The following is a 24928-nucleotide window of genomic DNA, read 5'->3' as shown; positions in this document are numbered from 1 at the left end:
GCTACAACAAATAAATAAATAAAAAATCTCTGTGCCAGAGCAAGTGTGAGAAAAAGACCTTCGTACTACATCACCACACCCGCTGGACAAGTGTTACACGGAAATCACTCAATCCACATCGCAAGCATGTTTCTACCCACGATGCTCTACACACACACACACACACACAGAGAGAGCCCGAGATCGCGCACGTGGTCTGAGCTACTCGCTCCAGATGCCACAGCGTGCTGCCTCTCTCTCTCTCTCTCTCTCTCACACACACACACACACACACACACACACACACACACACACACACACACTGTAGTACCCGGAGGAAACCCACCAAGCAGGGGGAGAACATGCAAACTCCATGCACACAGGGGCGGGAATCGAACATGGCCGGGGAATTGAACCCGGACCCTGGAGGTGCAAGGCGACAGTGCTGTTTTAAAGTCACAAAAAGACAAACAGACAGATAAAAAGAAAGCAAAAAGAAAAAAAGACAGACAGATATATGGACAAAGAAAAAGCAAAAAAATAAAGAAGAAAGAAAGACAGAAATATAGATAGACATATATACAGACGAAAAAGAAAGAAAAAAGATAGATAGATAGATGGATAGATAGATAGACGCCAAAAAGTAAAAAGAAAAAGAAAGATTATGTGACAAGGTACAGCTATAGATAGACAGACAGAAAGAGCAAATGATCTTCCCTGAATCGGGAACCGCGAGTTTGTTAAAACAAAAAAGTTTTGATGTAAAAATTGTATATTATAACACGTCCTGAGAGTAAGATGTTTAGCTAAAAAGAGCGGCACAAGTTCAAAACATCCTTCGTAACACACTTTTTTTGCCTGGTCAAAAAAACGACTCGCTTCACAGAAAAGTTCTTGACTAGCTAGCTAGCCTGTTGCAAGTTATGTGATTATTTTAGCAAATTTTTTTTTTGCCAAATCAGGGACTGGACACCCCTCTCGCGGCACCCCTCTCGCGGCACCCGGCCGTCTGCAGTGTACTAGCTTTAGAGTAAAGTGTATTAAAATCACCTTCCACAAAATGGTTTCTACGTGATGAACATTAGCGCTAGCGTAGCGCTCCTTGTTCCACTGTTACTTGTTACAGAACATTACCGTTTTAAAACTAAATCCTGAGTCTAACTAAGTCCAGTTCTAAACCCCGGATCAGACGCGTCAGACCCCACACCGGACCTTCTCCACAGAGAACGCCCTGACCTCTCGCAGTGACATGAGAAACCAGGCCGTGTCACGCCATGTGCGTGCTGTAACCATAACAACGCCGTTCCCGCCTCTGCCCGACAAGCGGCGCGGGCTAATTAGCTTGTTTATGCGTTTAGATTTATTAACAACACAGATCAGACTGACTTCTAAATATTTGTCTTTGGAAGAAGAAAACAGAGAAAACATGAGCGCCTCTGCGAAAGACACAAGTTCACTGCAACATCCTCCGTGATGGTCTTCCCCTCTCACCATATGCAGACAGATAGACAAGAGAGACAGACAGATAGAAGGACATACAGATGGGTACACAGATTAACAGACAGACTGAGACAGACAGATAGACAGACAGACAAACAGACAGACAAACAGACAGACAGACAGATGGACAAACAAACAGACAGACAGATAGATGGACAAACAAACAGACAGACAGATAGACAAACAAACAGACAGACAGATAGATGGACAAACAAACAGACCGACAGATAGACAAACAAACAGACAGACAGATAGATGGACAGACATACAGATGGGTACACAGATTAAAAGACAGACTAAGACAGACAGATAGACAGATATAATGACACTGTAGATAGACAGATGGGGACAGACTGACAGACAGACAGATAAAGACACAGACAGATGGACAGAAATAGAGACAGGCAGACAGACAGACAAGAGAGACAGATAGATAGACAGATGGACACTGACAAATAGACAGACAGATAGACAAACAGACAGACTGAGACAGGTAGACAGACAGACAGATAGCTATGCAGACAGATAGACTGACTGACAGAACGATAGACACAAATAGACAGACAGACAAATAGACAAACAAATAGATAGACCGACAGATGTACAGATTGACGGACAGATTGATAGACAGACAAGACAGATGGGGAGACGGATTAACAGACAGACTGAGACAGACAGACAGACAGACAGATAGATAGGAACACAGATTGAAAGACAAAGAGAGACATACAGACATGGATAAAAACACAGTCAGATGGACAGACAGATGGGGGCACAGATTGATTGATAGACAGACAGACAAATAGATAAAGACAGACAGATTGACAAACAGGCAAAAATAGACAGATAGATGAAGTGGTGAAGTGCGTGTCTGTGGTCTGGGAGGAGAGAGAGAGTGAGACAGAGAAAGCGAGAGAGAGAGAGAGAGAGAGAGAGAGAGAGTCACTGAGGGCGAGTGACGCTGCCGGACTCTGTAATCCTGTCCTTGGTTTGTTTTCTGTCGCCGCATGAACAAAGGCGCTGTGATTCAGTAGGCTGGGCAGCATGGGCTCACACACAGAGAGGGTGTGTGTGTGTGTGTGTGTGTGTGTGTGTGATTAACTGGAATACTTGTGCAGCTGAGCTAATATGTTGATATTGCTGATTAACAGCATCACAAAAGCCTATTGAAGCGGCTCTGTGTTCCTGCATCTTCACAGGGGGGCCGCGGAGGAGGAGGGAGGGGGTGGTGATGATTTTGATGATGATGATGATGATGATGATGGCGCTGCCACGGGGCTTTAAATGAGCCTGGCCCTGTGTTATGTCATTTCCTTCCCAGGGTACAGCATGACTCTGAGAGCCTGAGCACCTCGGGTCTGTGAATGAGCGCCGGAGCTCTCTCACACACACGCACGCACACACACACTGGTTCGGCTAACAATGCGCTGAAACAATGTCCGAGAGTCGAACTTCCTCGCTTTGTGGTTCCCCCCCCCTAACTTTACAAGAGTGTGTGCAAAAAGAAAGTGCACCCGTGTACACCGTCTAAGAAATAACTCTTAAAAAAGAAAAAAACTCTTGCTCTTTCTGGAACGTTTAACATGTAACAAACGTGTTGAGCCAAGCGCTGACAGTGACGAAAAAGCGGTCCAGGCAGGGGTCGTGACCCCGGAGCGACCCGGGCGGGTGGCCGCCGTGACCTGCGCCACTCTCCCACGGGTCTCTCCTCTGGCAGCGTCTCCTTCTCCCTCTGTAGCGTTTCCTCCTGCTCTGACTCACACGCACAATAGCACAGAGAGAGAGAGAGAGAGAGAGAGAGAGAGAAATGGGGAAGAGAGAGAGAGAGAGAGAGAGAGAGAGAGAGAGAGAGCGGAGCCCTGTCCAAAAAAAAAGTAAAAAAAAAAACCTCTCAAGACGACTCAGACGAGCCGTGAATGTGGGTGTGCGCTGGCGCTCTCTCAGAGGTTGGGCTTTAAGATTAAGATTTGTGATTCGCTTCCTCTGGAGACGCTGGAAATCAAACTGCTGTGAGAAAGTTCCCCGGCTGAAATAAAACCCTCAGCGCAGGAACAATACTCGGATACAGAGAAATGATCTAGCGCTAGTGAGCCGAGTGACACGGCGCTCCCGGCTGGCTAGCGCGCGGCGTCGGCTACGGTTCTCACCCGGTATCCTGATGAAGGACCAGCCGTGTCGAGGCTGCAGGGCCATCAGCCCGCCGGGGCTCTCGGGGTGGAAGCGGTGGGCGCGGCCGGCCCAGGTGCGCGCCAGCTCAGGTGAGCCGAACAGGAAGCACTGCTTGGCGCTCGGGCTCCCGCCGTCTCGGGCTTGCCGCCACTCGTACTCGGCGCTGCGGTCCGGGCAGTAGCGCTCTACGGGAAGCGCCGTCACCTTAACAACACAAGAAATATAAAAAAATAAATAAACAGAATGAGTGAGGCAGTAAAATAAGTAACAATCTAATTTACTTAGATCTTACAAGTGGGTTAAAATAAAAAACTGTTCAGGTTCGTATTTTAGACTCTCTACCACAGCACCTGCCTGGAGAAGACCCTATGGGCGGAGCTTCATGACCATGGGTGGGAAAATAAAGGCGTGGGCTCGAGAGGGAGAAACTTAACTATTAATCTTATCTTGAAGCTTTAAATTCCAGCATCAAATGATGCATTTAAAAAAAAAACACTTCTGTTGTAAAGTCTCGTTCTTTATAATGTCTCAAACAAAGTGAATTCGCTTTGTAACAAAAAGCGATGTTTGGTAGGTAAAGCACCCTTTTATTTTTCTTTACCGCTAACAACTAATTGCTAAGAAACATATGCTAGCTATGAGCTAGCTTATTGCCGTTGAGATGTTTAATCAGTTCACTTATTCCTATTTAAGTAAATCCAAGAGATCAGGTAACATTCTCTCAATGCGACGCAGCCGTGCAGCCTGGGCCGCTGCTATGACGCCCCCTACAGGTAAACGGGACCCCCATATCTCAGGAACAATGTTGACTAGAAGGTTGCAATTTTTACCGTTTTTTTTTAATTACATTTTTTTGCTCAGGAGAAGCCACACAGCTGTGTACCCCTGCTTCACAATTTCTCCCGAACTGTATCTGGTTCCCATGACGGTGTTGCGGAGCTTGCAGTCTGCTTTAGTTCGATTGGTATTCGTGAGTAAGTAGAAGATAAATAAATGGTGTTTCATAGCGAGTAGTTTCCCACCACAACACATACAGAAAAGCACAGCACAGGGCTGCAGGGGCTAACAGGGCTAACAGGTCTTTGGCGAAACGGATGACCATTTCCTGTAGGGAATCCCCATATACAACGCACCCCCCCCCCAAATCCATTCATTCCTCTCCTCCTTATCTCCTCTACATCCTTCTCTCTCTCTCTCTCTCTCTCTCTCAGCTCAGCCCCGAGTTTTATGGTTCGCTGACAAGTAGATGATATTATCTTCCTTTCATTCTTATCACCGCTGAAAAACAGTTTGGGCTTGGCCCGGGACCTCAGGCCGCCGCGAGCACAGCTGAGCCAATGAGAGGCCATGCACGCAGACGTGGCCTTAAAAGCCGATGAGGTCAAGAGCCACTTGTGAATAAAGTGAGTGAAAGAGAGAGAGAGAGAGAGACAAGTGCAGTTAATCTATGTTATCACTTTCCCACAGTGCCCAAATGCCCCCGGTGCCAAGAGCGTGCCAAGTCTCACGGACACACAGCGGAGACGAGGGGGCGGGCGGGGCCGCAGCACTCGGGGCCTGGAAATAAAAACGCACGTGTAGTGCTAGTGAGGTTAAACGGATAAGTCTCTGCAGCAGAGTCTAATCTCGCTTCAGCCACAACTGCAGCGCGACGCGTCAGAAAAGCAACGAAAAGAAAACTTACGATGTACATGAGCTCGACAAAGTGACATAAATGATTAATTATCAACTTAATGTATCGACTCAGACAGCCTCGCCTTAAATAAAGAACAGGAAGACGATGGAAGTTTGAAAGGATACCGCAGTGTCTCCGGTGATTTCGCTCAGCTAGTAAAGTTAGCTTTATTCACTCATCTGCTAATGACGCTAAAATTTAAAAGTAACGACGATGTTAAAGTCGAGCACTTAGAGCAAACTAACCGTGTGATGAGGTAGGTTAGGCTAGTGCGGTTCCGTACTAGACAGGCCACGCCCACAAGCGCTAGAATAAGAGACTTGCGTAAAACTGTCTCGATAAAACACGACACAAATGGAGACAAAAAAAAAAAGTTTTTATATGAGCCCCAAAAATTTAAATTTTTCAGTGTTATACTGTCAAACAATAATCATTTAAAATGCTAATTATTCATTTTACTTTATGAGTATTGATTTAAAAATAAGTGTAAGCATCCAGAAGCGTATGACCTGTAGAAATTGTTGCTTAAAAAGCAAAACAAGCTGTAGTGTCGGTAACCATGTCAAATTCATGTGGCGATCTTAATTTTGATTAATTTTGTTTTTTTTTTAATACACTTTTTCAGGCTTATGTTTTCTCAGATGATATTTAAATCGGCCGAGTTTCATCTGAATGACAGTTAAGACCGTTAAATGATTTGAATTCGAAAAAGTTCCGGATTCTTAAACATAAAAGGGCGTGAAATTGTATTTAGCAAATGTGTTACTTTTTATCTGATAGAAATATAAATGTGTATGTATATTTACAAAAAAAAAATGAAGCATGGATGAAGTGATAAGAAGCAATAAATATTATGTAAAATAGTGTTATATGATCCTATCTGATAATTCACCTAGGCGGTGAGACACTTTTTATCACTGATACCATGTTTTGGTTGTAAGAAACGTATAACTTTTGGGTATATCCACCACCGCGTTAACAGCGTTTTTTAAATTTTGGAATAAAGCATCTTTTTCAGCACAGGGAAACAGAGCTGGCACTCAAACACACATTCCACCCACTACAGTTAGAGATAAGGTTTAAAAAAAAAAAAACAACAACACAATGACGTGTTTCTTTAACGCTAACGCATGACGCACTTTGACATCTGTTAATCGGCTCCTAATAGCACAGATAAAAGAACTATTTCGACAATTATTCCGATTTGATCTGGAGTTAATATTGTTTTGAGTTGTGTGCTGGATCGGTAGCTCTCTCAGTTTTCCCGCCGCGAGCTCTGAGCCTCTGTTCCGTTCGTGTCACGGCGAGGTCGGGCCCGGCCGAGCGAACCGCGGATCTGTCAGTAGCTCGGGGAGGATAAATAAACGCGGGCCCGGAGCCGGGGCGCGCGGCTGCGTTTGAGGTTTTATTTTGGATGAGCTGTTTGTTTGTGGTGCGGCGGGAGATCACTGTCAGGGGGCCGGCCATACGTGCGCTTCACAATCAGTGCTGCTGGATTCCGTTTGTACAGCCGCAGAAAACACACACACACACACACGCACGAAGAGTTTCAGCAAACGAATGATTTGTCTAAACCGGCTGAACCCAACAAGGTTATATAACACGATCTCTTCTTTAAAGCACTGTGTGTGTGTGTGTGTGTGTGTGTGTGTGTGTGTGTGTGTGTGTGTGTGTGTGTGTGTTCTGATATTCACAGGAACGGTGGCGTATCTTTAAAGCTGCAGTATGTGATATTTTGAAGCGCTCGTAGACTGGTAATAAACAGATTATTTATAAAAACAATTGATCTAAAATGTAACATGACCAATTTTTTTACTTTTTGTTTTCTTCTGGCCCATAAATAAGCTCCGTCTCCAACACTCGAAAGATCTTGCTCGTTTTACCCCCCAATTAAAGTGCCTATTTGCATTTTTTTCCCCCTAGCCTGGGAATAGACTCCGCCCCCTAGACGGCTCCAACAGATTTTACTGTCTTGCTTCTCACTGAAGGACTTAATCTGTGTGTTTCTGACCTGGGTGTAATAAGCCCCGCCTTCACGCAAAACCCATGAATCTGGCTAATTTCTTTATTTAAAGGTTCTCGTTACAGAAACTTTGCGACACGATGTATATTTAGCTAATTTACTCGTTTAATGCTTTTATTTGGCAACAAACCCCCCCTCCAGTTTCTACATTTACGCCATTTGGGAGACGTCCTCGTCCAAAGTGACTTACATTTTTCCATCTCATTATACATTTGAGCCGTCGAGGGTTAAGGGCCCCCCTCAGGGGCCCAACAGTGTCACCTTGGTAGTGGTGCTGGAGTCTGAACCCGGGAACCTTCTGATCAATAATCCAACACCGTAACCACTAAACTACCCCTGTCCCTTATATTTACGGCTCTTTAGGCCACATCCTCCAGACAGAACTAATTATCATATTCAAAGGTTATTATATTCAAAGGTTATATTCAATTATATTCAAAGGTTATATTAAAAGAAATTTACAAATTCTGGCCCATAAATAAGCCCCACAAACTTCTAAGAAATAATGAATCTTTCTATAATCCTAATCAAGACGCATCCAGTTACAATTTCTGGTTCAGAAATAGACCCCGCCCTCAACTAGAATCATTATATCTCAGTAGTCTCTTTATTTAAAGTCAGTGTGCATCATGTTTTACACTTTAAACTAGATTTTTTATTATTTTTTTTAACAGGAACAGATAAGATCTTTGGATTTTAATTTCTAGCGTAAACACTAACCCCGCCCCCGGGTGCAACCAACGAAACCTGCTCGTCTCTTTCCATAAAGCATCGGTTTAGAGTTTCCAGCCTGGAGACAAGACTTCACCTCAGATAGAATCAACAGATCTTGCTAGATTCTTGACTTTTGCTCCAGTGAATCTTAAATTATCATCAAATCTTGCTGGTTTGTTTATTTAGGGTTCTGGTTACATTTTTCAGCCCCAACTTTGGCTAGAACGACAATTAAATTTTGCTAGCGAAGGAAACATTACAAGTGATGAAAATGACTGCTGACGGCTTTAACGGGAATCTATATTAAATCAGAAATGGACGAAAACCTTCTTTATTAGCATGCAACTGGTTAATACTTTTTATTACCTAATTACTTAATTACACATTAAACTTTGTATTTATTTACCTTGAATTCAATTCCTTTAATTACGAGTCACTTATTTGATTTGTTTCTCTGTAATTTATTGCTACTCAGTACGGTGCTGATTATACTAAATGAAACGCGTCAGTGATTGATCTGTGTAATGAAGTCAGTGTGTGTGTGTGTGTGTGTGAGATTTACCCTGGGTGTAACGGTGAGGAGGAACTTGGGTGTCTGGGTGGGTTGGCAGCGTCTGAGGGTGGAGGTGTTGTTGCGTCTGCTGTGTATCGTCACATCTGTGTGTGAGAGGATCCACGGACGCAGACGAGTGAAAACCAGATCCTGTGGTGAAAAAAAACAACAACAACAAAAAAAAAAACGAAACACAAGATGAAAAACACACAAGAATAATAAAAAAATAAATAAAAAATACACCCCTCACTTCACGACTGATCTCATTTCCTACAGTAACTCTTTACACACACACACACACGGCTGTACAGCGCTCCCTAGTGTTCCTCTCCACTCTGAGAACCGCACTGATAATGTTTTAATGTCTGTCTGACACACAGACGTGCAGACACACCCCGCAGACGGAACAGAGCTGGAAATAACGTTACCGTTTATATTTTTTTAGTGACTCGCGGAAAGCAAGATGAGGTTCTGTTTCCCACAAAATGGCAGCCATGAACCAGGGAGAGAGAGAGAGAGAGAGAGAGAGAGGTGTGAGGGAACGAGGGATGGGTGTTTGGAGAGCCGCAGTCCGGGCTGCGTTCCCAGGCCACGAGCAGGGAGGGAGGATACGTCTGGAAACCCTTACCGCAGTGCCAGAGCGGTTGGAAAGGCGTCGGCGAGGCCCAGGCGCCCGGATCGTGAAGATTCACACTTTTTCCCCCCCGAGCGCTATACAGCGTCCTCAGAATCTGAGATTTAATCAGAACGCTTAGAGGCCGCGCCTAAACAAACCAACGCTGGATTGCATTAGCCATAACGACAAACCAGTAAGAGGATATGCAAATGCTTTGTTTTTGTTTTTATGTATTTAAAGCATCTAGTCGTAATGTTCCTAAAAAAAAAAAAAAAATCACCTTCAATTATAAACAATCTAACTGTACTAACTTCATTTTCTTGTTTCTTTTCTTTCTTTACTTCTACACCCCCCCCACGCATCTTCTTTCCCTTTTCCCATATCTACATCTTTTTCCTTACTCTCCCTTCCTTCTTTCTCTTTCTTATCTCATTCCCTCTCTCATTCTTTCCTTCCACCTTCCCATCTGTTTTTCTTTCATCCCCTCTCTGTTCTTCATTCTGTGCCTCTCTCTTTCCTCATTGTCCTTCTGTCTGCAACTTCATCTACACCAAATATTACAAAAAGTGTCCGACTTAAATAAATAATCAACTGAAAAAACGGACCTGTCTCTCTTTGTTTTTTTTCCTCACCCTATTCCCTTTGTTCTTACATTCTCCTCTTCTTTCAATCACGTTTCGTTCCGACTCCTCTCTGGTCCTGTGTTTTTCATTCTGTACTTCTCTCCTTCTCCTCTCTTTATCCTTATTGTCCTTCTTCCTGCAACTTCATCTTTACCAAATATTACAAAACGTGTCTGACTTAAATAATCCAATCTGGATTGGAACCTTTATTTAGTTTTTACTTTCTTTCTTTCTTCACCTCCATCCTTCATTCTGTACTCCCTTCTTTTTTTCATTGTTTACCCTCTTTTTTTCTTTCTTTCTGTTCTTTCTGACCCTCCCTTCCTTTTTTCATCCATTCTTCAATCACTTTCTCTCTTTCATTTCTTCCACCTTCTCTTCCCCTCCATCCATTCTTTCTTTCTCACTCCTCCTTGTTTCTGACCTTTACTCTTAATTCTGTACCTTAATGTCCTTCTTCATGCGATGCAACTTTATCTTCACCAAATATTACATATTACACAAAAAAATAAGTAAATAAACAAATAAAGACCGAGCCGACCTTTAATATGAAACAGTCTAACTGGAAGCGTGACGGTTGAGGAGAGGACGTCGGATAAAACCCAATTAAAGCCGCAGCGGACGCGCGCTGTGGGACACAACCTTAAAAACGAGTTTGGGAATCTAAGAGCGGCCCGGCTGCTTCCTGTTAGGGTTCGGGGTCCCGGGGTGTCTCCCGGCGTTCCCGGTGCCCACAGTAGAGCGGCGGAGGTGTCGTGTTCTCCGCCGAGCTCCGGTGCAGCTGGGAGACGCCAGACGTCTAGAGTAGGATTACAGCTTCTGTCAGCACCTGAGGGCGAGACGCAGGGCCTCTCCTGTAGTCAGCTCTTCACCGGATCCTCACCGTGTTACCACACACACACACACACACACACACTGGGGACCAGGGGGACGGTGTCGTTTACACACACACACAAACACACCACTTTCCATCTCTTACTGCCGTTTGTACCAGAGTGATGAAAGTGAAACCGTCACAGCTCTGATGTCAGGTGTAGGGTAAGCGTGTGTGTGTGTGTGTAATAGGAGTGTGTTAATGACTGATGAGAAACATTCAGTCTGCCTAAACACACACACACACTTTTCTTTCTGACTTATATTCCTTTTCACATACATTACTCTTCCTCTCTCTCCTCCTCATGTTCTTCTGTTTATTCATTTTATTTTGTCTGTTTTTTTTTCACTTCTTATGTATTGGAATTATTTTATTTTCTTTCATTCTCAACTTTTTTATTTTCTTTCTTTCTGACACTTGTGTTCTTTCTTTGCGTTTTTCACTTTTTCAGTCTCCCTTTCTTGCCTAGTGTTGTATCTCAAGTTATTTTTTCTTTCTTTCCTATTGACTCATTTATTTTGTCTTTCTTCCTTCATCATCTTCTTCACTTCTCTCTTAGTGTTTATTCGTTCTCAGACGAGTTCTTTTATATTTGTATTTATTCTTCCTTCTGATGCTTTTTCATGGTCCTGTTCTTTATTTTTTCTTTTTCTTATTTCCATTTCTTTTTTCACTTACTGAATTTAAGGTCAAAAAAGATTTGATTTTCTTCCTTTTCCTTCATTCTGTTTTGTTCCTTCTTTCTCTCCTCCATGTTCTTTCATTCTTTTCCTTCACCTTTTTTCTTCCCATCCTTCCTTTTTTCCATTCCTTTTTTTTGACTCCGCTTCCATCCTACATTCCGTATGCACTTCCATCTTTGTTTTCTTTCTTTACTCTTTTTCTTTCTTTCCTTCCTCCCCTACATATTCCCTTTTTCCTTCCCTCTCTTCCTTCTTTCTAGTTTTTCCCCCCTTCTTTCCTCTATTCATTCCCTTCTTAAATAATTTTTTCTTTCTTTCCCTCCTTATTCCCTGATTATATTTTTTCCTTCTTTCCTCCTTTAATTCTTTATTCTGTACTTATTCACTTCTTTTCTATTTCAGTCTTTTAAAACCTGTCTTTTTTTCCCCGCTTATTCACTTCCTGCCTTCTTTTTTCCTTCCCTTTCTTTTAAAACTTACCTTCACTCATTCTTTCCTTCCCTTCGTTTCTATTCTCTTTTTTTTCTTACTTTTATCCCTTCTCTTTCTTTCCCTCGTTCTTCTTCTTCCCTCTTCCTGCCAGGGTTTTATTCCTGCGGCCTTACTCACCTGTAGGACGGCGCTGTTGTGCGTGTTGGGGAACGACGTGGTTCTGTCGGGCCACAGGATCAGATCTCTGTGAGAGAGATAAGGCGATCCGGTCTTCCTCCTCCCCTCCTCTTCCTCTCCCTCCTCCCCCTCCCCCCACAGCCGCCGGTGGTGGAGCCGGTGAGCGGCTTTGAAGGACAGGTAAAGCGCGAGCCACCTGAAAAACACAAGGAGACGGAAAATAGAATCGGGGAGAGACGGGAAAGGAGAAAGGGGCGTTCGGGTCAGACCGGGACTAGACGAGTCTAAAAGTGAGTGCGATAATTCCCCTGTGAGAATCGGACCTGGACAGAGTCCCCTGCAGCATGGCGTTGGACATCTCGGCCGGAGAGACATCGATGAAGCGCAGGAACGAGAAGCAGCTTCCTTCATCGTCTACAGAACACCACACACACACACACACACACACACACACACACACACACACACAGAGTGTTTCATAATCATCAGAAGTAGAGAGACAGTATGTTAGAGATACAGCGTGTGAGTGAGAGAGATAAGGAGGGACAGAGAGAGACAGTGTGCAAGAGGGAGAGCTAAAGAGAGAGCGAGGTGGAGACAGAGTGTGTGAGTGTGAGATAAAAAGAGATACACAGAAATAAAACATGTTCAAGAGAGACAGTGTGCAAGAGAGAGAGAGGAAAAGATAAAGAGAAAGACAATGTGTTAGACAGTGTGTAAGAGAAGACAGTGTGAAACTGAAACAGAAAGAGAGACAGTGTGTGTGTGTGTGTGTGTGAGACTTACTTGCTGTGTGGAATAAGGAGTGGTGGATGTGGTGAGGCGAGAACGGGGAGAATAAAACCTGCAGCAGTCTGTAAGGCAGAGAGACACGTCAGAGAGACACGTCAGTGAGACACGCCAGAGAGACGCCAGAGAGACACGCCAGAGAGACACGTCAGAGAGACACGTCAGAGAGACACGTCAGCGAGACACGGTTAAATATCCCCAGACGGTCCTGAATCAGAAACACGAGTGAGGTGCTGAGGCTCACCTGCTCCGCCCCGGGCTGCAGGTGTGAAGGAGGCCGCGGCGGAACAGGAACTTGGACATGACGAAGGGTTTGGGGGACATGTGGAACGGAGAGCGCGTCTCCTGTCTCTCAAACAGGTCCGGGTGATTACACACCTACACACAACAACAACAACAACACAGCTGGTTGGACGGAAGAGCAGGTATCAGACACACACACACACACGCGGTTAATTTCCCGTGCTAAACCCTGACTTATAGCCGGAGACCCGGACCTTTCTGAACTGCATGACGAGGTTCATGAGGCTGCTGGTGGTGCTGTGCGCCTGCTGTGCCGAGCCCATGGACGACTGCAGGAGGTCCTCGATGGAGATCTTGTTCTTCAGAGCCTGGTACAGGAGCCTCTGTCTGCTGGTCAGCTGGCACGACGTCAGAATCTCAATCTGGAGGGGACAGTGAGGGGGACAGTGAGGGAGTCAGATACATACCTCAGTGTGTGTGTGTGTGTCTGTGTGTGAGAGAGAGAGAGAGAGCGCACCTTGTCAGAGAGCTCGTTCTCTACGTCCTTCTTTATCCTACGCAGCATGAAGGGCTTCAGGATCATGTGCAGTCTGGACAGCTGGTCTGATGTTCAATAACACACACACACACACACACATTTTTAAATGAGTAGAAAGTTTGTTCACTGAATAAACTACATTCATATGAAATGAATCAGATTAAAATGATTTAAAGTGAAAAAAAAGAAAAAACCTGGATTGAATCAGACTGAATTGACTCAGAGTCAAATGAATTGAAGTTAAGTGATTCGATCAGAAATGATTCAGTATGAATATGATATACGTATCTTATGATGCAGTGACACATTTAAGAGCTGATCATGTAAAATAATTCAGAGTCAAATCAGGCAACTTAAAAAAAAGAATCAGAGTGAAATGATGCAGATAAAAAAAGGAATTAAATTTAACTGAATCAAAGACAAGTGAATCAGAGTCAAATCATGCAGAGCAAAGAAATTTTACTTTAAAATAAATTACATAAAAAAGGACTCAAACTTAACTTAATTAAAATAGAAAAAAAATAAATAAAAGAAACTGAAATGAATCAAAGTATATAAAGTATATATACAGTTTTCAAAATGCTGTTGAGTGTGTGAGTGAGAACGTCAGTGGTTTGTTTTCACTGAAGGAATAGTCGTGAGTTTGGGTCCACGTGAGAGACGTGAAGGTGACCTCGGTGTAGAAGCGCGAGGACTCACTCTCGTCGATGGCGGATTTGTTCTCGGCGTGGCTCTCGATGTCTTTGGAGAACCACTCGTTGAACTCCTCGTGGGAGTCGAACAGCGTCGGCATGATGAAGTGCAGCAGAGCCCACAACTGAGGAGAAACACACACACACACACACACACACAAAAAGAGTCAGATTTATAAAAATCCTTCCACTGAGTCATTCTCTCTCTCTCTCTCTCTCTTTCTCTCTCTCACACACACAGACACACACAGACACACACACACACACACAGACACGCTCGGTCTCACCTCAGCCATGGTGTTCTGGATGGGTGTTCCTGTGAGCAGCAGTCGGTTTCGGCACTGGAACTGGAGCAGGATCTTCCAGCGCACGCTGTAGAGCAGAAATTATCATCATCACCACCACCACCACCACCACCACCATCATCATCATCAACAAACGGAAAACCCCTGACGCGACCTGTCAGCACGGCTCTGAAAGAGACCGCCGTGGCGATCAGACGAAACCCAGACGGACTGGGAGACGTGCTGAAGCTTGGCTGGCGGGCGGGCGGGCGGGCGCTCGCCGTGGTAACCGCTCATCTTTCACCACAACAGAAGCTGCTGGTGCATGTGCTGTCGGGCCGAGCCGGGCACAATCTCACACGCAGAGTTTTGGACACCGAGACGGTGTTAATACGCGCCATGTGAGGAAGAAAGGCAACATCCAAATCCATCTTATCCTCAAGCGCACTCTCGCTTTATAAAAAAAAAATCTTTTTTTTTTAATGCTGCCATGAACCAGCAGGGAACCATTACAGCAAACTGAACACGATACGGCTTTATACATACGGAACAGAGGGAAAGATCTTTCAAAATAAAGCGAATAAATCTTAAAAAACTAAAAAGACTACTTTCTTTAAAAAAAAAATAATAATTTGAATTTAGTTTGTGCAAATATGGGAAAATAAATTATATATACATAAAAAGCTTACAATAAAGAAAAAAGAATCTATTACAGCATGGGAGCTACTTGTTTGGAAAACAGATTCCTAAACGCTTTATCCAGATGTGCGTCACTGCGGCGTGTGCAAAGTTTGACCTATACAAAAATCAAGTTCACTGTAGGCGAAAGGACGTGGAAAACTAAGTCCCTTTAAAAATACACTAACAGTGTGTGTAACTTCTTGTGTACGTTTTTGCTCCATACTCCAGTCCAGTAGGTGGCGATATCACACCAAGTGCTCATGAACTCAACAGAAGAAGAACAACAATGTGGGTATGTGCAGAAGATGCCTGTGAAAAAATCTGTGTTAAAATTTGTCAAAGCTGTAAAAAGTGATTTGTCAGTTTCCGAATGTTTGACTTCGGGGATTGATCATGATACGGCCGCGTGGTGGTGGTGGTGGTGGTGGGATCCTGAAATAGGGGACGAGACGTCGTATCGTGACGTATCGACCCGACTGAGGCCGATAAAAACGTGGGACGAATCATTTAAAATTGTGTGAATCGACTCTGAATGGAAAACCCACTCACTAACCGAGACCGAGTTCATGACATCATCGATTAATTCACACAGCACTATGACCTCTATTATCTGTTTAAAATTAATAAACAATTATTTTTAATTGTTGCTTGACACACATCTGAAAACTACATATTTTATATATATATATATATATATATATATATATATATATATATTCAATGTGTTCATTATTAGTCAATATTTAAAGAAGTCCCAGTATTACTAACAGTGTTGCGTGATCCGTATCATCAGGCGTGTTTACCTGGTGCTGCTCTTCAGCGCCTGCGCCTCGTCCAGGACCATGTACTGCCACTTGACCCGCTGGAAGTACTTCACGTCCTGCACCACCAGCTGGTAACTGGTGATCACCACGTGAAAGGGTGCGTTCTGCGTGTACAGGGTTTTCTACACACACACACACACACACACACACACACACGACACTGTTGATCTAACAATTTCACAAAACATAAAGAAAGTCAGAAATTCGAACATGTTAAGAAACTGACCTGGCTCCAAAACTTCCTGATGACTTTACGGTCGTGCGGGTTCCCCCAGTACGGCAACACCTGCGAGACGAACACACACACACACACACACACATCCCTGTTTATTCACGCCACGGAACACAAAATCCTCTTTCTGTGCAGCAACACTGCCCCCTGCAGTTACATACTAGTATTTACATGTCATGGTCTTCACTCGCAGCTTTAAAAGAGGATTAAAAATAGCAGAAGGGAACCTTGATTAATTGTTATGGCGTCTGTAAATAGCGTCGCTTCGTGGGGTTTATGAAAAGCGGAATGAGCTATTTAAAGGATCGCGTGCGACTTCCTGCGCAGCTGCGACGCTCACCTTGAATTTGGGCACGAAGCGGGTGAACTCCTGGTGCCAGTTGTTGAGCGTGGAGGCCGGGGAGATGATCAAAAACGGACCCCAGATGTTGTCTCTCTGCAACACACAAATACACACACGCATGTAGGAATTAAATCCAGAGTACAGGTGCAGAGAGAGAGAGAGAGAAAGAGAGAGATGAAAACAGGAAGGAGCTAACAGGGATGTTTCCTAAGCACCCAAGGAACATGTCTGTCACATCAAATTCCACTTCCTGTCTCTAATGAAAGGCCGCGAGGACGAAGCGTGCAGCTGGAGGAGTCCTACTGACCCCAGACTTTAAGAATAAACACAAGAAGAAAAAATGAAAAGACAAAAAAAAAAAAGGGACAGTTTCTGGGCTGTGATTCATGTGTGTTTATCCGGCGTCTCAGAATCACTCTTATAAAATTATCAGTAGTCACAGAACTATTACAAATAAAGTATACAGGACACACAGGCGTTCAAGTCAAACTGGGACTTCTGATTGTGCAGGGAAAAAACTCCCTTTATTTCTGCATATAATCCCCTGCCACACACACACACACACACATTACTACTACTACGCCCTTATTCACCAGAAATTTCATCACAATTCACGGTTTGACTTGAACACACCTTGCATATTAAAATAAATAAATAAATCTCAAAAGTCTATCTGGTTACTTAAATTGATTCTTTCAAACTATTTTTTTTTCCTCTTTCACTTTGTATTTTAATTCTTCATTAATTTACATCACTCCTTATTTCTTAGCTCTAATTTTATTTTTTATGTATTATTATTATTATTATTATTACTTTTTTCCCTACTAGGACGTCTGAAACGAACATTTTAAGCTTCATTAAAGCATCTCAGTTAAAGTTCTTAGCCTTTATGAACAATAAAAACATCTGCTTATGGTCCAAAAATCATCTAATCCGGTCCTGAATAAGACAGACTTTAACTTCTGCACTTTATTTTAAATCGTTTAAATCTTTTTTTTATGAAAAAGGGAAAACTTTACTCCCTGTCTGTACGCTGTGTGCCTAATTATTTAGTTTAGGTAACGGTTACGAGTGAAGGGGGGTGGGGGTATTTTGGAGGTGGGCGAGGATTAGGCAGGAAATCCTTAAAATAATTAACAACAATTAAGACTTCCTGCTCCTTTTCCTTTCCAGACCAATAACTAAATCCAGCTCCTCTAAACCTTCCGCACGCTTTTACCTTTTTTATTATTATTTATAATTACACATTACTTTTCCAAAACATTTTTCCTGTAAACACTTCATTTAATTAAGCAATCAAATTTAATGAACATAAATTAATTAATCAAACAATAAATAAAAGCTATCACGGTTAATTTAGGAATCGTAAAACTTTATTTTTCCTTTTTCTTAAAAAGATCCGTGTTTGCATTTGACTTAATTTATTTTTATTGCTTTGTTCTGTTTTAACCTTTTCCTTTTAGATACGTTTTTAATTATTATTTTTGTTTACATTTTTAGGTTTATCATTTCTTCTGTTTTTTTTTGTTTTATCTTTTTCCAAATCTATTTTTGATAATTACTGCCTTTTTATTTTTACAGTATTTTTTACCATTAAGCTATTTTTATGCTTAGTTTATATATATATATATATATATATATATATATATATATATATATATATTATTACTGCACTAATAGACCTACAGTAATGACATAATTCATAATGGCATTAATTCTAATGTGTGTGTGTGTTTCCCTGGAAGGCTTTACGATACATAAGCAGTGGTCAGATCTGTTAAAACGTTGCTAGATAAGAGGATTAAACTGTCTGTGGCTTCTCCGGTTGCCGTGGCGACGGGCTCTCGGCTCTCGGGTTCCTGTGGAAAGCACTCACCTCGGCCAGGTGCGCCAGCAACGCGATGCTCTGGACCGTCTTCCCCAGACCCATCTCATCTGCCAGGATGCCATTGATGCCCTGAAACAAACACACACACACACATATATATACACACACACACACACACACACACACACACACACACACACACACACACAGGGACTGTCAGGGACTGAGACAGATATCACACACACACTTGTGTATTTCCCAGCACCGACCTGTTCATAGAGGTTGGCGAGCCAGTTCATGCCCTTGAGCTGGTAGGCTTTGAGTTTCCCGTTGAAGATGGAGGGCTGAGGGATGTCCTCTCCGGCCTGGATGGAGGGATTAGACAGGCTGTAGCTCTCCCCGAACCCGGAGCTACCAGCCACGTGCAGAGACGCACTGCGGCTGTCCTTAGATTCCTCATCAAACTGCCTCGTCTGCATCACACAAACACACACACACACACACACACACACACACACACACACACACACAGTGGAAGTGTGAGTTTAGATTTTCATGAAGCTAGAGGACTGAAATCATGACTCGGTACGCGAGCTGTAGGTCAGATTCCTCTCCACTCACACAGCTTCAGCTGTAACCATGGCAACATGCACTCATCACTCTTTATCATATTCTCTAACTCAGTTTTAACTTCTTCTCATAATATTAAAAAAAAATTCTTTTAAAACTATTGCAAGATATTTTTTTTCTATGACATTCTTGTTTTTTCTTTTTAAATGCCCCCTTTATTTTTTTTTCTTCTTTTAAACTCAATTTTTACATTTATTCTGTGTTTTTTGTTTAAACTTAAAAAAAAAAAAAGAAATCCAGTTAAACATTCTTACTTTTATATTTTGCAGTCTCTTCTCTTCAGTCTCAAATCAACTTTCATTAATGTTTCAAAACTCTTTTATTATTATTATTATTATTAATGTAATGCATTTCTGTTTTAATTTTTTTTCTTTTATTCCTGGCTCCAGAATTTGTAAAAAAAAAAAAATTCATCCCAAATTATTTCTTTTTAAGGTCACCCAACCTTTTTTTCCCGTTTACTTGTGTTTCCCTTTTTCAGGTATAAATTTCCATTTTAAATTTACTAACTTATTTTATTTGTTTTTCTCCTTGTAACTATATTTCCTGCCTTTTCCCTCACTTTGTTTTATTATATATATATTTTTGGTTATTAAAATCTAATTTTATAATTTGACATTTTTATTATTTCAAATATTTTTCTTCTTTTTAAGTAATTCCTTATAATTTATTTTGCATTCACTTTTTAAAATATTTTTTGCCTCTATTTAAACTGTAATGTTCTCCAGTTTAATTTGTTATGCTCATGATGATGATGATGATGATGATTAGGCAGAATACCTATTGGAGGGGCTCCACGTACCTCTTAGAAGACGTGGAGTAAATTAGACATGAAATATGAGACGTCTTCTCTGAAAAGCTTGGTCATGTGACTCTTCTCTAATTTTTTTTATTACTGTAGTTTTTGTTGTTGCTTATTTTAATTTTGAAATTTATTCCAAAGCTTTAACACAGAATAAGTGCTCACTCTGGCCTGGTGGATCTGATATGCTTCTTTGGCGTTCCTCAGGGCCTGAGATTTGTAGTATTCACTATCTGGAGAGAGGGAAAGAGAGGGAGGGAGAGAGAGATGCAAACAGAATGAAAAAAGAAAAATCAGCATGCACGAGTCCAACTCTCTATTCTAACAGACAATATATCTTTAATCTAACCAATAATTCTTTAAACTAAATAAATAGATCCCATCCTTTAAAAATATATATAGAAATGGTTACGACTATAAATATAGGCACCCTAGCAAAAAAAAAAAAAATCGATCAGAAATTATTCTCATCTTCAAATAAAAGAAAAAAGGGAGCTAAAATATTATTTAACATGTAAACTGTATCTGATAAGGCAGTGAAGTAAAATGCTAATAATTTATAGTTTCTTAATCCAGGGGGGCAATATTTTTGCACTCCTACAGAAGAGGATAAGCGGGACGGATGACGAGTTCGGCCGCGGGGTCGTACCGTACTCCTCGTGGCCCACGCTGACCATCACCCCGCCGCCGATGCTGATCTGCCTCTGGGGGGCGCTCTCGTCCAGCTTCCTGAGGATCTCATCCTGAGCGTTGTCTCCGCCCGCGCCTTTGTGCTTCCCGCCCATGAAGTGAGCGTACAGCTCTGTCTGTGTGATCAGGAAGTTCAGCTTCCTCTGCTGCCGCTTGGCCTGATGGTGCGCACGCACACACACAAACACACACACACATTTATGACATTAACTCAGGGAACTCCTTTATAAAGAAGAAAAACTTTTTAGAAATAAAATTTGTTTTATTGTTAGAAATATCGTGAAATAAAAATATAATTATTATTACTCTGTTATAACCCAAGCAAGACACTCGGAACCCTTCCTGAATCTCCTTACCTTTGTGTGTGTGTGTGTGTGTGTGTGTGTGTGTGTGTGTGTGTGTGTGTACCTCTCTCATCTCCTCGTCGAGTTTGCGCTGTTCGAGCGCCTCCTTCTCAGCACGCTTGCGATGTTCCTTCTCCACCTTCTCGTACTTCTTCCAGTAGAGCAGCATCTCCTTGGTGAGGCGTCGAGCTCGAGGCAGCGTCTCCTTACAGTTCTTCTGAGCCTGGATCGCCGCTCGACGCACCTCACGCATGCACTGGTGGGCCAGCTGAGCACACACACACACACACACACACACTTAACAACCTCAAGCAAAAATATTTACTTTACACATCTTGAAACTTTCTGTGAGAGACACAGGTTTCAGAAACTCTTACAAATTTTAGAAGGATTATTTTATGATTTTTATAAATAATTAAAAAAAATTACTTTTTTAAACATTCCCTACTGCAAAATTAAACAAAATAATTTTCTAAGCGAAATAATTTTAGTTTTCAGTGAAGTATACAAGAAACCATTCGGGGTAGGGTAAATTTAGGTTAAAAAAAAAAAGTTCGGTTAATTGAATAAAAAAAAAAAAAGAATTTAAATAATAATAATAAATTAAATAAAATTTAATACAATTAAATAAACTAAACTGAACTAAATATTTAATTAAATTAAATAAAGTACAATGAAATTAACTAAAATCTAATTAAATTAAATAAGATTAAAAAATAATTGAGGTTAATCAAATAAAATTATTTTAAATAAAAGAAAATCTAAATAAACAAAATTAAGCATGATTAAATAAAAAAATTAATAAAATTGATTAAATTGAATACATTAAATTAAATACAACACAATAAAAGAGTACTTGTATAATTGATGCATAATTATTACTGATTATTCATTAACCAACAAACTACAAAAAAAAACCTTTTCAACTATTTTTTTAAAATAAAAAATAAATAAATTAAATAAATTAAAAAAAAACCATAATAAATTATTATTTAAAATTAACAGACTAAAATAAATTATAAAATAATTATAGTATTGTGGTGTTTTTAATTTGTTCAGTTTGAGGGCAACAGAATTTGTAAAATGAATGCTTTATACAAAATCTTAATACATTAATAAAAAAAACAACAACAATTGAATAAAAAAAGAGAAAAGCATGTAGCTCAGTGATGTTGTTACCTTTTTGGCGTTGGTCAACACAAAGTTCTTCGCGGAGGCTTTCTGCTTAAACGCCTGACAGACAGACAGACAGACAGGCAGGCAGACAGATTAGTATCTTTATTGTTATTAGAAGCCGAATGTAAAGACTTTAATAAAGAGAAAGAGGCGCACTTTGGGGTTTTCCTTCTTGGCGATGGTGAGCCAGACTTTTCTCCTGCGCGCGTTTAACTGCTCGATGGTTAAGTGCTTCTTCTTTGTGACGGGCAGAGGTGCATCATGGGAGAACTTGGCAAATATCTTGCTGACGTAGGGCCGTCCCTCGGCGGAGAACTCGTCGCCTCTTTTCTTCTTCTTTTTCATCTTCTTTAACTTTGCTGTGGGGAAGTAAAGGAGCTGAAGAGAAACGGCTTCATCAGGGGAAACGTTCAGGAAGAGCTTTAGTCTGGACTTTACCTTTAAACTTCTTCTCGTCTTTTATCTTCTTCTTCTTGGGTCCCAGTGTGTGGCGCTGCTGCTCGTAGAACGGGTCCTGGGTGGAGAGGAGCCCGGCGCTGTAGTACTGGTACTGCTGCAGCTGTGTGTGTGTGTGTGTGTGTGTGAGAACATTAAACAGATACAGTAAAAGTCATTATCATTTTATAAATAATAATATAAAAGTATTATTCTTATTATTAACAAGAAAAGTTAATAAAAACTAACAAGTAAAAAATAAATAAGGAAGAAAAAAGAAAGCAAAAGACAGAAATAAAAGAAAAGCAAAGAAATGTCGAAAGAAACGAAAAAAATATATATAGAAAAAAGAAATGTAAAAAGAAAGAAAAAGAAAGACATTCTTAAAGTAAAATCTGAAGGAAAAAAAACATTTTAAAAAAAGAGAAAAAGAAAAAAATGTAAAAACAAAAAAAAATCTGAAAGAAAGAAATGTAAAAAGAAAAAAGTATGCAATAAAAAAATAAAGAAAAAGAAAAATTTAAAAACAAAACAAAAATTAAAAAGAAACAAGGAAATGTAAAAAAAAAATAAATGAAAGTAGAAAGTAATGTAAAAAAAAAAACTTAGAAGGAAAAACAAGACAAAAAGTAAAAAGAAAAAAGTAAAAAGAAAAAAAGAATAAAGACAAAAAAGGGAAAAAAGTGACAAAAAAGAATAAAAGAGTGTTATTAAAAAAAAAAGAAAAGCAAAAAGAAGAAAATCTAAGTAAAATAAAAAGAAAGCAAAATTAAAAAGAAAGAACTCAATCTGTGTGCGTGTGTGTGTGTGCGTGTGTGTGTACCTCGCGGTCGGCCCGACACTTGCTCTGGTGTGTGCGGGTGAACTTGTGCAGCCTGAGCATGTCATGGAGCTCGTCCCGGGTCAGAGAAAAGTCCGAATCATCCGAATCCGTGTCTGAATCTGTGGTGTCGTCGCTTAGCAACACACCCTGAGCACGGAGAGAGAGAGAGAGAGAGAGAGAGAGAGAGAGAGAGAGAGCAGTCCATGTGTTACAGCAGGACACAGAGACAGGACACACGGTACTCTGTCCTGTTATCTGTCCCAGACGATTCCTCTGTAACTAACATGTCATAGCCCATGTGTAGCTGATTTAAAGGCCGCATTGTTACGCAAAAATCTTCTTTTTTAAGATGTTCAGATGGAACTCCGGCGTTTTGTCCTGTTTGCTCCGTGTTTGTGTTACCCAGGGTTTAAACAACCTGATTAGATTCGCGCCTGTTGTGATCTCATATAAGAAGAGCCCCTCCCCCGGGTTGTGGTTGTTTAGCTCTACTGTTTGGAAGAGGAGCGGAAAAAAGGGAGTTTGAGGTATTAAAATGTTCTATCTGAGGAGTGTGAGTGTGTGTGTGTGTGTGTGTTTGTTACCTTCAGCCATTTCCTGCTCTTCCTCAGCTTGGTGAAGTTGTACAGGCTGGCCTTGTCTGCCTTGTGCTCTGTGGACGAGATGATCGGAGATACGGGAGGTGAATAAACGTGAGTGTGAATATAAAAACGTGACGTACAGTCTGGGTGATGATGATGCGCACCCTGAAGCAGAGCTCCGTTCAGTGTACCGCACCCCGCCCCTCCTCCTCCTCCCGAGCTCCTCACACCCTCGTCAGAGTCGGACGCCTCGTCCTTCACCACCAGCACCGGGGCGTGAGGGTTGGACGGGGCCAGGGACGGGCCTTCGCCCAGACCATCATCACTGTCGTCACTGAAACACACACACACACACACACACACACACACACACACACACACACAAAAGTGTCAAAACTTACATTATTTCTCATCTACAGCATAATGGAGTGTTTTGCTCCAGGTGTGTGTGAGCAGCTTCCTACGACATAAAACTAACTAACTATCCAAGATAACCCTACATATTACATGAATAATGATGTAATTAACATACGCCTGATTATGGCTCAAAAGTATCTTTAACACACACACACTCTCTACCTGGATATGTCTCGGTTGAAGACGGCGGAGGAGTGCCGGAGGAATGCGTCGAGGCGGAGCGAGCGCTCCAGGTGCTGCAGGTGCAGCGGTTTGGCCAGCTTGAAGCAGGCAGGGGCTCCAACGCCATCCTGCTCCGAGGCCATGAGACAGAACCGGTCCCTGACCCAGCAGGGCTCTCACTGCACACAAAACACACACACACAAGAAATTAGAGACGGAAATCACCAGGGACCATACAATACATGCAGATTCGATTCGATTTGATTCTGTAACCGAACTGAATCTAACCAGCTGACGTCACGGTGGACGATAAGATAAATCAGATCTCGTCTGATCTCTACAGTAACACAATCTGATTATGATCTGATATTTTTTTTTATTACGTTACATTTCCAT

The 24928-nt window shown here is 41.7% G+C and overlaps 1 protein-coding gene across 2 annotated transcripts in view; it reads right to left on the bottom strand.

Moving 5' to 3' along the window:
- ino80 (INO80 complex ATPase subunit) overlaps positions 1–24928 on the bottom strand; it is a 43831-nt gene that overhangs the window by 15190 nt on the left and 3713 nt on the right. For both annotated transcript variants that reach the window (XM_053488917.1, XM_053488918.1), the window contains exons 2-26: positions 24533–24711; positions 24118–24287; positions 23957–24024; positions 23373–23519; positions 22553–22673; positions 22271–22473; positions 22118–22171; positions 21003–21206; positions 20554–20752; positions 20070–20137; positions 18742–18945; positions 18521–18601; positions 16642–16737; positions 16296–16355; positions 16049–16191; positions 14568–14652; positions 14288–14405; positions 13568–13653; positions 13305–13472; positions 13052–13185; positions 12805–12872; positions 12342–12432; positions 12019–12214; positions 8623–8763; positions 3627–3852 (exon numbers count right to left, since the gene is read on the bottom strand). In XM_053488917.1, the coding sequence (XP_053344892.1) occupies positions 3627–3852; positions 8623–8763; positions 12019–12214; positions 12342–12432; positions 12805–12872; positions 13052–13185; positions 13305–13472; positions 13568–13653; positions 14288–14405; positions 14568–14652; positions 16049–16191; positions 16296–16355; positions 16642–16737; positions 18521–18601; positions 18742–18945; positions 20070–20137; positions 20554–20752; positions 21003–21206; positions 22118–22171; positions 22271–22473; positions 22553–22673; positions 23373–23519; positions 23957–24024; positions 24118–24287; positions 24533–24675 (3274 nt within the window). In that variant the 5' untranslated portion in view covers positions 24676–24711. The remainder of the gene's footprint in view (positions 1–3626; positions 3853–8622; positions 8764–12018; positions 12215–12341; positions 12433–12804; positions 12873–13051; positions 13186–13304; positions 13473–13567; positions 13654–14287; positions 14406–14567; positions 14653–16048; positions 16192–16295; positions 16356–16641; positions 16738–18520; positions 18602–18741; positions 18946–20069; positions 20138–20553; positions 20753–21002; positions 21207–22117; positions 22172–22270; positions 22474–22552; positions 22674–23372; positions 23520–23956; positions 24025–24117; positions 24288–24532; positions 24712–24928) is intronic.

Source organism: Clarias gariepinus, chromosome 27, assembly GCF_024256425.1.
Source record: "Clarias gariepinus isolate MV-2021 ecotype Netherlands chromosome 27, CGAR_prim_01v2, whole genome shotgun sequence".
Lineage (NCBI taxonomy): Eukaryota > Metazoa > Chordata > Actinopteri > Siluriformes > Clariidae > Clarias > Clarias gariepinus.
Note: the sequence above shows the minus strand (reverse complement) of the source record. Positions and strands in the feature narration are given on the sequence as shown.